This window comes from Danio rerio, chromosome 8, assembly GCF_049306965.1.
Source record: "Danio rerio strain Tuebingen ecotype United States chromosome 8, GRCz12tu, whole genome shotgun sequence".
Taxonomy (NCBI): domain Eukaryota; kingdom Metazoa; phylum Chordata; class Actinopteri; order Cypriniformes; family Danionidae; genus Danio; species Danio rerio.
In genome coordinates this window covers 48279940-48296523 of record NC_133183.1, presented here as the reverse complement: position 1 = coordinate 48296523, position 16584 = coordinate 48279940, and the positions used below count along the sequence as shown (strand labels likewise).

At 35.3% G+C, this 16584-nt stretch overlaps 1 protein-coding gene across 2 annotated transcripts; it reads left to right on the top strand.

Annotated features, from left to right (window-relative positions):
• The first annotated feature begins 2689 nt into the window (after positions 1-2689).
• Positions 2690-16174, top strand: unc119b (unc-119 lipid binding chaperone B). 2 transcript variants are annotated; one of them, NM_212787.1, is given in 5 exon segments: positions 5017-5299; positions 6409-6522; positions 8509-8617; positions 8998-9170; positions 11597-12581. In NM_212787.1, coding segments are annotated over 5 exon segments (732 nt in total). In that variant the 5' UTR covers positions 5017-5076; the 3' UTR covers positions 11710-12581.
• Positions 16175-16584: the final 410 nt, after the last annotated feature.

The window sequence follows — 16584 nt, the reverse complement described above, 5'->3', positions numbered from 1 at the left end:
TTTCCCGTAAAGTGTAGGGGTGTAACCCTGGTGTCCTGGCTAAATTCTCTCCATTGGCGCTAACCCATCCACTGAATTGGCTCTATCGATATCTCTCCACTCCATCAAATAACTGGAGTGTGGTAAGCGCACTGGCGCTGTTGCCCTGTGGCTGCCATCACTTCAACAAAGTGGATACTGCTCACTGGTAGAGGTAGTGGTTGTATGGAGAGACCCCCCTCATGATTGTGATGTGCTTTGGGTGTATGGCCATTCACAATAAATGTGCTATATAAATACACATAAAATTACATAATGGCACAACGATGGGCTTCATGATTTCATTGAGGAATATATGAGCATTCAACTTCCTACCCACATGACGCCATATACACTGTCTGCCATCTGCCAAGTACAGTAAAAAACTGAATTTATCCAAGAAGAGAACACCTCTCCAAAGTGCCAGATGCCATCAAATGTGAGCATTTGCCCACTCGAGTCAGTTGCACTTACAAACTGCAGTCAGGTCAAGACCCAGATGAGGACAACGAGCATGCCGGTGAACTTTCCTGTGTTTCTTACAACAAATTCTTGTTGTAGCAGCTGTCTGGGTGGCTGTTCTCAGATGTTCTTCAAGGTGAAGATGCTGGGCATAGGCTGTTATGATTACATGTGGTCTGTGATTGAGGCCAGTTGTATGTACTGCCAAATTGTAGGAAACTCCTTTGTAGATTGCTTATGGTGAATAAATTGACATTCTAATCACACAAAAAACCTCTGAAGGACATGCCTGCAGTCAGAATGCCAACTGCATCTTCCCTCAAAACTTGAGACATCTGTGGCATTGTGCTGTGTGATAAAACCGCACATTTAAGTGTGGTCTTTTATAGTGGGCAGCCTAAGGCATCATTGTGCAATACTCAAGCTGTCTAATCAGCATCTTGATATGCCATGGCCATGAATATGCCATGCCATTGATTGGATGGATATTCTGGGCAAAGGAGATGTGCTCACTAAAGGCTGATTTATACTTCAACGTCAAACGCATGCGTATGCTACGGCGCAGCCTACGGTTGGATGCATAGCCCTCGCCTTGGTCATCAACGTTGCTGACACGCACCTCTCAAAATATGTAACTACACATTGCAACGACGCGTAGCGCAAGCTCTGTGATTGGTCGGCTTGGTATCGCTGACGAGTGTGGACAGGATTCAGAGCTGTGCGAGTCTGTTGGAGCGAGTGTTTACAAGTGTCAAGTCCCATGAAGGAGCTCCAGATGAAAAGTTTTGTTTTGTTACCGTATGGTTAAAGTTGTTGCACGTCCACTGGTTCCTGCTACAAAATAAGCGAGTTTGAGCTACTTTTACATTATTAAGAAAAAGCAAAACACCAGCGAAGAAACTCGACACAGGAACAAGAACACCTCACTGCCCGCTAGTGTTACGGATGTGTTATTACAGAGGAACACAAACAGCCTGCAGAAGTATAAATGCACAGCATGCCTTGTGGTTCACGCCGATCACTTCACGCAGAAGTATAAACCAAGCTTAACACCGATTTAGACAAATGTCTGAACAATTTGGGAATAATAGGCCTTTTATCTACATAGAAAAAAAGTTTGAGATCTTTTGAGTTTATCCCATGCGCTACAGTTTCGGATAAAGATCTTTTAACAAGAAAAGTCACATATTGGAGGACATGAAGCAGAGCCAAATAAAATCAGGTTTTTGGGGGTGAACCATCACTTTAAGTGTAACTCTTTTGTTAAGACACAAGTTTGTTAAAACATATGCTGTGAATAAAATCCCCTCTTTGAAGATCTTTAACTCTAATATGAAATTTAAATGTGATTATTGTATATTAAAAATGTATATAGTATTGCAAGCACAAATTAGTAATTAAAGTTAGTTGATATCTAAGCTATTATCTATTATTTTTACCCTGTTGTCCTGGGTGTTTTGTTATAATTATTTTATACACAGAAATGACAATAAATAAATGAAAAATAAAGGAACTGGGCTAAAGTTGTTCAGATCTTACCTCGAAGGTAGATCTTTCAAGGTGTAAGGTACCTACATTGCAGCATGTAGCTACTGCAGTCCTCAGATCTTGGACCACTTCCATTGTATTGTAATCTAGCATCACTGGGAACAGTAATTCAGAAACATATCATTCATCGTATTACTCTTTTCAGCTGATAAAACTCTAATCTACCTCTCATTGTGATCTAACTTTGACTGTAGCTGCTCTAATGTCTGTCACTCTTCTTTTTATCTATTTACTTTGGCTTCTAAATCCAATTACAGCTCAAATTAAAGGCAATTAAAGGCAGTGCATTAAATTCAATTCACTACTTTAGGCTTAACTATTTCAGGCAGCTTATGCCAACCCAAAAGAGCACAAAATTATTTTTAAAGACTTTTACCATTATTGCTTTCTGTCACCAGAATGACTTCATCAGCTCAACCTGAGCTGCAAAATCATACAGGCATAGTTTACACAAAATGCATATCCTGTCATCATTTACTCTTCCTTGACTTGTTTTATTGATTATTTATTTATTTAATTTTTTGGTAATGTACCATGCAGATATTTTAAAAGGATGGTCCAGAGTGTATTTTTAATTCTTGGTTGTGTTTATAAAAAAGCAATGTGATCATGCATCAAAAAAAAAAAAAAAAAAAAAACATGTATTTTTTTTTTTCATATATTGTACTTTAATTATATACAGCTACTCAGTTTACTCTGGTAAATTCTAGATAGGATACATGGCTGGCCGGAAGAGCGATATGCACATCAATATAGCAGCATTTTTTATGACACTGGATAACAATAATTCATATTTTTACAGTACTGATTGTTGGGTTTAGGGTTGAGTAGGGTAGGGGTCAGAACTGGGAGAGATTCAGGAAGCTGTCCTTTGTTAAATGCTTTTTTTTTTATAAATCTCAGGAACATAATTAAAATTATACTGTAGGTACTTCTTTCTTTGTGTCCTTTGGCCGCAACTTGCAAACTTGCAAAACGCATACTTCCATACTATATAGTACGCTAAAATCAGTATGCAAGCCGAGTATTTCTGAATTCATAAAATTCGAAAATCAGTATGCGAGAAGTACCCGGATGACTTATTACTTCCGGCGAGATTCTGAAGTGCGCATCCCATGCATGCTGCGCTATCCCATGATGCCCCGCAAGAAAATTCATGAAAGGGTGTGAAGCAATGCAACTGACACAGGTAGGTCACCTCACCATGACAAAATGGCAGATGTAGTACGTCCGAATTCAATTCATACTTTTCACATTCATACTGTATAGAAGTACTATTCTAATGGCCGAGTAATACGTTTAAATTCAAATGCAGTACCTACTAAGTAGTACGTGGTTTCGGACGCAGCTGCGGTGTTTGGACAGCATTTTAGCATACTCTGCTATAACATTACAGTGCCTCTGGCCATGTCCCTTTGTTGCGCGGGGTATATGCGCATGAAGAATGTGTGTGGAGTGGTCCCTCACTTTAATGCATTCGCTTTTCGCAGTCTCGCTGATTTTTTTGTGCAATTTTACTGCTTTTTTTTTTTTTACAGCCCATTGTGTTCTGGATCCTAATTAGCTATTGACCAGGGATAACCAAACTTGTTCTTGGAGGGCCGGTGTCCTGCAGATTTTAGCTTCAACCCTAATCAAACACACTTGAACAAGCTAATCAAGGTCTTACTAGGTATACTTGAGCCCATGCAGGTGTGTTGAGGCAAGTTGGAGCTAAACCCTGCTGAGCACCGGACCTCCAGGAACTAGATTGGTGACCCCTGCTATAGTCTATTGTCAGTCAATCTTCTATATGTCTTATACAGTACAGAATGCATTCAGTTTCAACCATCACCATTCACCAATATCGTAAAGGGATGCGTCACAGAATGCAGTGCCTTGGGTACACACACATTTCAGGGTACACACACAGCCGCTGCTAGTCAGCAGCTGTCTGCGGTGCCCAGCTACGACTCGACACACTGTTCATATTTCTGCCGCACCACAGAGCGCCATCTGAATTATTTCATTTTAAATAACATGCGAATGTGCGCTTCTGCTGAGTGTTACTTCCAACTGTCATGTGCACAGTGCATCCGGTGTGTGACCCCCTTAAGAAGGAAGTCTGCTTTAGTTTTGTGGATCAGTGACTGCAGGAAAAAAGAAACTTTATGAAGTTTGAAACAAGAGAGAAAAGTGCGAAAATGTTAATGCCTGTTGGATTTTGCCTATCGCAGGCTATTTTTAAAACGTAACTCTCACGATAAACAACTACTGTAATCCAAAGCGGTTGTGATCTCAATAACCTGGATGTATTTTTTTTTTTGTAGTCCCCAAACTTTGTTCGCTGTAGGCTTTGCTAAGCTAACTCTGTAAAAGCCAATGTCTATCTTACATTAAACTTTGAGTGTCTTACATTTAGAGATGTTATGTTCACACAGCTACAATACACATCAGCTAAAGTTTAAAATATGATTTCGTAGTGGACCACCACTTTAAAAATGTTGGAACCAAGTAAACATACCAGTAACGTTAGTATTTGTTTACTTGTTTCCAACTTCAAAATATTTACTTTTAGTGCTCAACAGGATGAAAAACTCAAACTGGACAAGGGTGGGCAAATGATACATTTTCATATTCCTTTGGTCAAAACTTGACCTTTTAATAACAGTAGCGCCATTCTATTTGTTTTTCATCTACTTTTATTATTCTTGACTTCATTGTGTCTGTTGTCCTCCTTTGTAAATAACTGGTAAAAAGCTTCTGCTAAATGAATTAATGTAAAGGCATAAACACATAAATACTTTATAAATTAAAACATTCAAACACAAAACCTTTTGACTAATTAAGAAAACAACCCTGACTAAACTCGCGGTGTGAGATTTGAGAAAGTAAACCGAAATGATGGTCACTATAGCAACTTTCAAAAGCGTTCAGCCAATCAGAGCGCAGTCTTGGTGGCGTAGGTTCTCCATAGTGACGCGCTACGCCATCTTGCCATCTTGCGTCGAGCACCTCAACAGAGACGCGTTTCGCGCTCCGCAGCAACACAAGGGAAATTTCCGAGAGATGAACAGTCAGAGCTCCCGCAACGAGACGGCAGCCACCGCTGTTAACGGCTCCGATTCAGCGGCGGCGTCCAGAGACCACAAATCAGGGGGCGGCGTCCTGAAACGGCTAAAATCCCGACGAAATCAAGTGGACCGTCGGCCTGTAACGGAGGAAGAGCTGCGGGCGCTGGGCAGAGACATCACTCCGGATGAAGTTTTGGGACTCCGCGCAGTCGCTCGCGGTAAGAGGTCTATTAAACCCGCATCATCTCATAATTCTTCAGAGGCTCTCCGTTTACATTTTCACAGATTACAGCATCCACAGAGTTCATTTGTTTACTTAAGTAACGTTTACAGGCCCGCCCCAATCAATGTAACTGTTAAGTTTCCACAGAGTACTTTGGCTTGGCGTGTTTTATTAGTGAAATCCTTGAAATTGCTTGAATTTTAATATAGAGATTTCAAGGTTTGAAAAGTGCTTAAATTTTGGAGAAAGTGGTTGAAACTGTTTAAAAATTGACTGTTGTTTTTGTAATAATTAAATTTTATTTAGGTAACAATAATCCAATATTTAAATAACATAATTGTTACTAGACAGTTAATAAGAGATATACCTCAGATACTATACTATACTATACTACGGAATAATATAAAAAACAGCATCTAATATAAAGTATGTGTATGTATGTAAACATGTAATTTGCCAAACTTTTAATGTGCTGGGAAAGTTTGAAAATGCACCAGGGAAGTGCTTAAATTTGATTTTAGAAAAGATATAAGACCTGTGAGTTTCTTGTCTGACTCATGATGTTAATAAGTCTAACTAATTGTAACTACATTCTCAGTGCATCGATTGCATTTTTACCCCCTTTCTGAGAGTTTACACGTGTTTACTGTCAGAGTTTAAATGGTAATGGAAACCCTGGATGAGTCCAGGAATTTTGACATGGCTTTTTCAAGGCCTGGAACAGTTTTGGAAAAACGGAAATGGATTTTTTTTTATAAGTATACAGATTGTAAAATCTGTATACTTGAATGTATGCTAGTTGTCTTCTTTTCTGTGCTTGGCCAAGCACATACTTTTTACACTATTAGTGCTGTGGATTGTGGAAGTGTTATTTAAATACAATTAACATTTAAAATTAAATAGATTGCTGCATATTTTGCAATATAATGTAATAAATTTGATAGTGCATTGTTTTTCTAATTAATTGCCACAGATATGTAGACATTAAAATTTACTTAAAAGTCTTGAAAAAAATCATGGAATTATAGTAGGAAAATGTGTATGAACCCTGACTGTGTTCATCTCTTGTAATAATAAAGTACATGATGCATTTCCCCTCCACAGACTATTTGTGTAAACTAGAGGACAACATCTACAATATTGACTTTACACGATTTAAGATCCGAGACCTGGAGACTGGGACAGTGCTTTTTGAGATTGCCAAACCACCACACTGTGGTATGTTATCTTTCTTTGTTTTCCAAGTTTCAGTTAAACCAATTGATGTAATCACACAGAGATTCTATCATCAACTTGACTTAATTTACACAAGATAAATTCAGGAGCCTTGAACAAATGTAAACCAAAATCTAAATGATTTGAAATTTTGTTACTTAACGCATGATGAATTATTGTGAATTTTCCATCTATGTATGTTTAAAAAATAACTTTAGTCAAAATGGCTTAACTGTTTTGTCTTAATTGTCTAGTAAAATGTCAGTCTAATGATGTGTCATCAGTGTTTCCTTTGCATTTCTGAAAATATTGTCATCCCATTCACATACAGTACATCTGAAAAAAAACAGCCCAGTGTACACAGTCACATAAAATAACATTTCTTAACATAGCATTGGAGGCCACCATTGTTGGTTTGTAAAAAATAATACAAACAAAAAAAAAGATTTTGTGAAAACAATGACATCATGTACACACATATTAGGTTTTGTGTGTTCAGTCTCAATGCTAAATTCACACATGAATGTAGACTGAACGCATAAGTACTAATACATCTGCATGATGTCACTGTACTGATTTTTTTCTTAGATTTTTTTATTCATTTACACCGATTATATTGCTCGTTTTTAAAAATGTGTGTTTTCAGGCCCGAAATTACTCATTCATATTACTCAAATGTTTATCAAAATTCAGAAGAAAAAAATCAATGTACAATTTGAACTTAATCCAGTAATCCTCAACAGCTACAAGAGGAGAGATGATCTGTCTAAAAAAAAGAGTGTATTTTGTTTGTTTTGTATGTTCATGTCCACTTGAAGTTGGTGTTGTAAATCATTGATACTAATGGGTTTGTGCCCCTTCATTATTCAGCAATTCTACTTCTGGAAGTATTTTTACCTTTAATGTTCTGAAAGGGATTTAAAAATCCTTGGTAAAGTGTTACAAGCCTTGAACAAAACCAACCTAGTGGAAAATCAAACTACAAAACTGGATTTCGAGATGTAAATGAAAATAAGACAAAAGTGAAGACTTTTTAAATGTGCTTAAGGATTTTAATAAGAGGGAATAACTAAATACCATTAATCACTGCCAATGACACAATCACACTTAAATGATAGTATACCCATAAATGAAAATTTACTCCTTATTTACTGGCCCTCAAGTGGTTCCAAACCCTTTGAGTTTCTTTATTCTTTTGGACGCTAAAGAGGATGTTATTGAAGAAAGCTGAAAACCTGGAACCTTTGACTTTCATAGGAAAAACAAATACTATAGAAGTCGATGGTTATTGTAGGTTTTCAACTTTCTTCAAAATAACTTCCTTTCTCTTCAAGGTAAAACAGAGAAACTCACACAGGTTTGGAACAAGTCAAGAGTGAGTAAATGACAGAATTTTCATTTTTGTACGAACTTTCTCTTTAAAAGCAAACTGTTCATTAAAGATTTTGATTATGTAAATAGAGACAATATATTTTAAGTTTGTTTTTTTGCAAAATAAGTGTACATTTAAGCTAAAGGTCTTTTTTGGTGCACTTTGTTAAGTTAACATGTAAGATCAAAGGATAATTTAGTCAAATTCCGTTTTTAAATATGATCGTTTTAAGTTGATATTATAAAAAAATAATGCGAACGTTAGACATTGTAAATGTATGTTTTAAAACAAATGGTTCATTTAACTTTCAACACATCTGTATTTAAAAAGGTTTATGATTTCATGTTAAAAACTATTTCCTTAAGAATAAACTGCATGGAACTTCTGTTTAGAACTTTAGGTCTTTAGTTTTGTCAATAATTTGAGTTATACTTTTTCATTTGTATTTTTTCCTTTATAACCTAAAGTTTATTTATTTTTTTTGTCAGTGTAGTTTTTTTGTTTTTGCTTTAGCATATAAAGTTTTCAGCTATTTAAGTACATCAACTTAAACTAAAAAAAGTTGAGAAATGTTGCTTTGACAACTAGCTAAAGTAATTGTTTGTTTGTTCTTTCAGACCTTGATGAAGAGGACGATGAAAACCGAGACGCTGACACCAGTGCGGGACGATTCGTTCGCTATCAGTTCACACCAGCATTCCTTAAGTTACGCACAGTCGGAGCCACGTAAGTCTCTCTAATAAACACAGCCATGTGGATTCTGCAGTGTAAACAAACCTCCGCGAGTCTGAAATTCACTTGACCAGCTTTCATGTTTAGAAACAAAGGCCCTTGTGTGTCATATCCTGCAACACTTGAGCAACGTCTCTAGCCCAATCCCACAGAAACCATGAATAAATCATGTTTTGACCTCAGTGATTTCTTCAGTTCTGTTGTAAACATAAGCAGACTTGTGTTAGTGTAGATGATTGTCAGATTGTCTGGTTTACTTTGGTGTTATTAAACCATTAAAGGCCTAATTAGTTACAGAAAACAAAACTGAATGGTCTTTTGGGATTGAATGGGTGATCATGAGCTGTTTTTTCCTTTACCTCACACTTCCTCAGGGTGGAGTTCACAGTTGGCGATCAACCGGTCACTAATTTCCGAATGATTGAGAGGCATTATTTTCAAGACCGCCTCCTGAAGAGTTTTGACTTCGACTTCGGCTTTTGCATCCCCAACAGTCGGAACACGTGTGAACATATTTACGAGTTTCCTCAGCTCCCAGAAGACCTCAGTGAGTGTTCTGAATGCATGTTTTGACTAATTGAAAACCCCTTCGATAAAAAGTGAAGATCTTTTAGTTAATATTGTTTTGTTTTAGGCTGCTTTTTTTGTAGTTTGGTTTGTTTTAGTTTGGGTTTGTTTGGTTTGGTTTTTAGAAATGCACCGATTATCCAGCCAACGACTTCCAGCTAGTCCTAATTTTAAATAATTCTCAAATTCTTATTATTATATTTAATTGAGTAAACCTATATTCTTGCTTGTATATGCTGTTAATTAAAGTTATTAGCAAGAAAATAGGAATCAGCAAAAATTAGTATCGGCTTGTAAAAAAATGTTAAATCAGCCTAGAAGTTGGCAATCTCCGCATCTTTGTTTGGTTTGCTTTTGTGTTTGTTTTTTTATTTTTGTTTTACTATATGCTTTTGCTTCATTTATTTAAAAACTAATACACTGCAATTAATGATTTTTTTGTATGTTCGTCATGATTTTCATTAGGGCTGCACAATATATCGCAATATATTGTTTCAGCATCAATATCTCAATGTCCGCATCCGCAATCACATCGCTGGATTTCAATGTCATGTATGGATTATTGTTGACCAGGAGCTTGTAGATTAATAGCAAAGTTTAACCATTTAAAGTGTATTAAATGTATTTTTATATTTTTTTTTTTGCTGCTAAACACATTTAGTTTAAAGCATTCAGGCACAAAAAACAATAACATTTGTAGCTTTATCAAACACATTTTTTTATAGTGAAGATTACACAGGGTCATTTCATGTTATATTTTTAATTATGTGTCCAACTGCTTACCAGACAAATATAATAACACTATTTTTTTTTCTCGCACTTCTATGATTACCACTAAAAATCTAGTTTAAAGTTAATTTTGTTAATAAAGACTAAATATTGACTGTCTTTTAAGTGGCAGAGCTACTGTAAACTCTGCACTCTCTTTGTTTCATTTGAGATTACGTCAAATAAAAAATGTTCATTATAGTAATTGTAATAATTTATGCAGATGCACTCCTCTATACAATAACCCTAATGATTCTGAAAAAAATAATTCTTCAAAAATATTATATTTTTGTAGTATATTTTTAAAGTATACTTCATACCTCTGAAAAACAAAATATTGCAATGTTAATTTTTTCCAATATCATGCAGCCCTAATTTTCATATGGGTAACTTCTATAAATTATGATCTATAAATTATGATTATGAAGAACTTTTTCCAAAACTCCACCCAACACAATAATAAAAATAACTTTAATTCTTTAAAAATACACATTTCTTTAAAAAGTTTCATTAGTTGCACTCTTATGTTATATATTGCAATATTATAAATTTTGATATATAATTAAAAAAAAAAAGTTAATTCTTTTTTTTGTCATTTATTTTTAGTAAGCTTAATTATTTAAGCTAATTGATATTGAGAAATATGTCCTAGCCAGACTGCAGAATTATTTTTTATATGTTTTATTTTTAAATAATGTTTTTTGCTTTCATTTATTTAAAAACTAATACACTGCAATTCACAATATTTGTATGTTCATTCCTCGTGATTTTTATACAAATATGAATTCTAGAAATTTAGATAGATTTATTTTAGAAACTTTTTAAAGATGAAATGCAACCCATCATGATAATAAAAATAACATAATTTTTTAAATATAATTTTTTTTTAATATTTTAGTTATTCTGGTGAATCTAATTGCTATATTATTTATTCTTTCTTTTTTTTTGGCTTAGTCCGTTTGTTAATCTGGGGTTACCACAGTGTAATGAACCACCAACTTATCCAGCGTATGTTTTATGCAGCAGATGCACTTCCAGCTGCAACCCATCACTGGGAAACATCTACACACTCATTTACACACATACACTATGGGCAATTTAGCTTACCAATTTCACCTATGGCGCATGTCTTTGGACTCTTGGGGAAACCGGGGCACCCGGAGCAAACTTCACACGGAACTGACCCAGCCGAGGCTCGAACCAGCGACCTTCTTGCTGTGAGGCGATTGTGCTACACACTGCGCCACTGTGACAGTATTTCAGATTGTATAGTGTATTCATATTCTCTTTATTTTTTTAGTACTGACGTACAAGACAAATTTCCTGTCCAACTAGCAGAATTTATTTTTATTGTTCACATTTATTGTTCACATTTTATTTTTAAGTGATGTTTGTTTTATTTACTAACTCTTTTTGATTGTTTTCTGCTTTAAAAACATCACCTTAATTGTTAATAGTCGAGGAATTTGGCACTAAACAGTAACCGATTACTTCACAAGTAACATATTGACCCAACTTTGTCTAACACCTCACACGTTCCACTCAGGCTTGTCTCAAATTTCAGACCTCTCCAATAGCAAAGAGCACCTGTGTTGTTCATTTGCCCTGCGTAACACTAGATTTCTCTACCTCCCACAGTTCGACTAATGATTGAACACCCATATGAAACCAGATCAGACAGCTTCTACTTTGTGGATAACAAACTCATCATGCACAACAAGGCGGACTACGCTTACAACGGAGGCCAGTAGTGCTGCTTCAGCAGGAAACCTGACCATTGTTTGTTGGAGTGACTGTGTGGGGTTCACTTGGTTTGTGTTTGCGTGGAATGCAAATTCAACACAGACTCTTACTACCAACAAAAACAAAACTATACACGTTGACACCAGCACACCATCATGGCACCATCGACCCACCCAACTGGAAATAATGACCATTCCTCTATGATGAAGTTCCTGCATTCCACTCTACTTGTGGGTCTGGCCAAAAAAATGAAGCATTTCTCCTTCGACTAGTCGGAAGCGAAGAATTCTGTCATCCTGCTTTTAGGGTGACTACTATAGAGGAGTTTGGTTTTGTAACTTGCGTTGTCTTCTTGCACCATTAACCTTTTGTCTTGAATTGTTTTTTTGAAGTCGTGTTACCAAACATAATCTTGAACATCTGGATATTTTGGAATATTATTCAGATGTGCTAAGATAAAGCATTCCTGCCGTAGGTTTGGTCACTAATGTGAAGTTGCACAGATTTTGCTGTTTTATTATCAGTCATTAGAGGGAGAGAACAGCTTGATTGGTGCACATCCTCTCTTTGTCAAAGTAAACTCTTAAGATATTTTCAGATCGGTCAGCATGTCCGGTTCATGACGTGTTATTTTTGTCACTCTGACCCTAAAACTGATCAAGTTCACGGTGTTTTGTTCAATTACTGTACTGTTTAAAGGTTGGGGTCAGTAAAATGTCTAATGTAGACTCTACTGTTCATCAAGGCTACATTTGATCAAAAACACTGTCAAATATCACTTTTGTGAAATAGTGTTAGAACCTTTTTAAAAATCACAGTTTTTAATCTTTTTTTTCTGCCATGGGATCAAAAATAAATTCATTTTGACTGCTAATCTCAATGATGGAAATTATTCTACAATAGCAAGATTTTATATCACAATTTTGAGGTAAGTATGCCAAGTATGCAGTCTAAAATTGTGACTTCTTAATTTTAAAGTTTATATCTTGCAGTTGTGTCTTATATCAGAGTTGTGATATAGTAATGCAAAATCGAGAGATGCAGAGCTGCGTTTTCTAAAGAGGAGATCCTGAGGCTTAACTGGAATTCTATAGTATTAAGTTTAATATCTTAAAATATATCAGATTAAATTTGTAATTCTTTAGAGCTGTATTTCAGCATTATTACTCCATTTCTTAGTGTATCATGATCCCTCAAAAATCATTTCAATATGAAAAAAATTAAACCATAGTCTGACCTCATCAAAAAAGGATTTTTATTCATTTCTTTTCTGTAAGTTAAGTCTCCATCTTGCTGGGGCAAAAAAAAAAATGTCCTAGTTTGAAGTCCTGCGGGGGTCTGGAAGGGGCATATAGCTGTATTTCCTATAGATTCCATCTGGTTTTGTCGTGTACGAGGGCTTTGGATGTTACTCTCAGCTGTTCATACAGAAACACTCGTGTCACACACAGAGAGAGGGATGTGATTCCCAACATGGTGTCCCTGTGCACCTTTCAAGCTGTTTAGCCCCTTTCAGAGCTTTGATGTTTACCTTTGATCTAATTCAACAGGATGTTTAACAGCGGATATGAGTTAGGCTAAGAAAGTGTTTTTTTTTTTATCTAAAAAGCTGCTGGAAGCCCATCAGAGACCCCTTAACTTTACATATTTGAATATTCTGAACTTGATTTGATGAGCTTGTTATCAAAGCGAATCGTGCGCCGGTAGGAAAACGGCTCTTGTTATTCATTCAAAAGTCAGTTCTCAACTCCCAATCCATCCGCTTGTAAAGTTTTGATGTGTAGGATACTGTTTCTGGGTTCAAGCTTCTACACATTACAGAGAAAAATTGGCTGCGTTTCATATGGCAATATTTCGTTCACTTATAATCACGCTCCATATTAGTACAGCACACTGAAAAATTATTATTTGGGTTTACTCAATTTTTTAGGGTGAGTGGTTGCAAACAATTTAGATGGGCTGAATTTAAGCAAATTATTATTATTATTATTATTATTTAATTCAGCCCATAAAAATTGTTTGCAACATTAGCTTAAAAAAACTTTGTAAATCGAATATTTTTTTCAGTGCGTATATATTGGTATATGATTTGTTGTTAGTTTTTAGAATTTAGACCCAGCATTTGGACCCAGAAACATGATGTCAGATTTAACAAGCTTCTATACATGTCTGTTTTAAGTGTCCTTAAAAAAGAGAGATAACGAGGCTGAAGGAAGATTGTTTGTGTAGTATTTGTGGATGATTGCGTGTCTGTCCGATGCCTTACTCGTGCTGTTTACAGGTCCAGGTACCATCTATGGGATTTACCACACTGACTTGTCTGTATATCATGACAGACCAAACACAAGAAAAAAGCTGCGTTCATGTCATATTGTGATTTCCAACAAGTAAAAAGTGATCATGTCCTCGTACAACTTGTAAAGAGGGATTCTTTTTGAAAGCTTAAATCCCATGACTGCCATTGATTCATTTTAGGTGCTGAGTTTGAGATTTTATAGTGTTGCCATAGACCAAGCAAACACAGAATGTTCTCCTGTCGTTCCCATGGTTCACATCAAATTATATATATTTTTTTTAATAAATGCAAAAACTAACAACCCAGAATGTTGCAGGGAGGTGGTTTTACAACTTAAGGAGAAATTGAGGGTTCTAACCTAGAGGGAACATTCTATTTACATTAAGCGTTCCTGACTGAATGTACTGAAAACCGTACACTAATATTTGTAGAATGGGTTCTGGGAATTAGAACATAACTATAGAACATAGAACATAATTCAGAGTCCGAGGCTCTTGAGTTAAAACAACATGAAAAGTCATTTCAGATTGAACAATGTTAATTACGAGATTACATGAACGCATATATTTAGGTTTGAAGCTTGATGCTCACTTTTCAGATAGGGGTGTGTGATATTGCAAACAAATGTGTCATCTCAATACTTTCAAGGATTTTTAATAATCATTTTTAATCTTTTGCTGTGTGTTTTGATTTCTGGCTTGTTTAGGTTTGACAAATGTAAACGTAAAACTGCCAGTAGGTGTTGACAACTTAAAGAGGGATACATTCAAATGATTCAATCAAAATGGCTGATTCATTCAGAAATGTCGAAAGCCACCCTTTTTCTTGTTTGTTATTAATGTAACATATCTAGTGCATGAGGAAATAATTATACAATTAGAAGATCCTCACTTTTTAGTAAATGGGGGCCATGGTAAAGGTATGCATTTCCTTGTAGATTTCTACCTAAATTCTGTTAAAAACTAACATTGATATTTCAAAGATTGCACTAAGGAGTAGTCATTGACTTCCATAATAGGAAAAAAACACTCTGGATGTCTACTGTTTTCTTCAGCATTCTTTATAATATGGTCTCAACAGAAAATAACTTTAAGTTAATTAGTGAAATAATCACAAAAACGACAATTACAGTAATCGTACAGACAACAAATATTGCACACCTCTATTTTTGCTCTCCTAAAATATTTTTAACCCAAGTTAAGGCCTGGTCAATGATAACTATTTTAACGTCCACACAAACAAAGGATTTTTTTTTAATATTATGCAGCAGTTCTTTGCTCTTAAGACTTTAAACTCCTCAGCTCATTAAAGCAGGATGAATTCTGATAGGCTGTAAATATTTTATCATTCATCAGCTGGAAAAAAAAAAGAAATATTGTTCCTCTTTGTTGTTATTTTTTTGTGCTGAAGTACATTTCTTTTTTTTTTTAATGTCCTAACTGTTACTGTTAATGTTTTTGATGTGTATGGGTCCTTCCATATGTTTCACTGAGAGAGGTGTTAAGTGTCTATTAGTTTCTAAACCATGGGTCTCAAAGCTTAATTCCTGGAGGGCCACAGCTCTGCACAGTTTTGCTCCAACCCTAATCAAACACAGATGATCCAACTAATCAAGGTGTTCAAGACTACTCAGAGCAGCAGACCTGCGGCCCTCCAGGAATTAAGTTTGAGACATATGTTATTAAGCATTTCAGTTGACACAACAAGGATGTGATCTGTTCACTTTTGGTGTTTTTTCTTCTTCTTTTTTTTGTCTTGCACTCTAATGTGTGGATTTGGAAATATCCGTTGCTTTAGGAATGCTGCTTGTGCTTTACATTTGTTGTGTATTATGGTGTCAACTGGAATACATTTGTCCTTTTATGTAGACTTTTATTATGTCAGATTTAATTACGCCTGTATCAGGACTTTTATTTTGACATATTTCGTTATACTACATTCTTTTACACTGACTGGTTTATACATTAACTGGTAAAACCAAGACTAGTAAACCGGGTCCATTAAAATGAATAGGTACATTCGACTTTCATTTTCATTACTGACAAGTTTGAGTGACACTGAAGGCTGAATGTTATATTCTCAAGACGAGATCAAGTTTCCCATTTTGTTATGTATAGTGTTGATAACTTTTGAAAAATGAACCATTGTTTTATTATAATAAAAGTCTAGTAACCAATGATGTGTGGTCCATTGATAGATTTATACAACCACATATTTGCTCCAAAAATTATGGTTAAGCTGTAGTTTGTGTAGCAAAACTTTAGCTACAGAAAACTGTTTTAGATATTAATTTTAGTAAAGCCAGTGTTGATTTTCATAAGGGAAAATTGATTAAAGGTATGTTATATTAATTTAATTCAATGCATTTTTCTAATCTCAACCTGTAGTCTATAATTCACATCCTGTCAATAATTTCCAAGGTCCACTTTTTTGTCAGGATTATAGGGGCATTGTATTATATTGTGTAAAATAGGACTTCTGTTAAGATGTGTAAGGGGTGTTTTGTTTTGTTCAGAAAGGGAAATAAATTCGTTTTATATTTTTGTCTTTTTGTGCTTTATCCTTTGCTTCACAGTAAACATCAATA

Excerpts from the sequence above, each read along its gene's own strand:
- unc119b (XM_021478199.3), top strand. The coding sequence starts at position 4,909 with ATGATGGTCACTATAGCAACTTTCAAAAGCGTTCAGCCAATCAGAGCG. Across the intron at positions 8,618-8,997 it reads TTACGCACAGTCGGAGCCAC|GGTGGAGTTCACAGTTGGCG; the intron begins GTAAGTCTCTCT and ends ACACTTCCTCAG. Across the intron at positions 9,171-11,596 it reads TCAGCTCCCAGAAGACCTCA|TTCGACTAATGATTGAACAC; the intron begins GTGAGTGTTCTG and ends TACCTCCCACAG.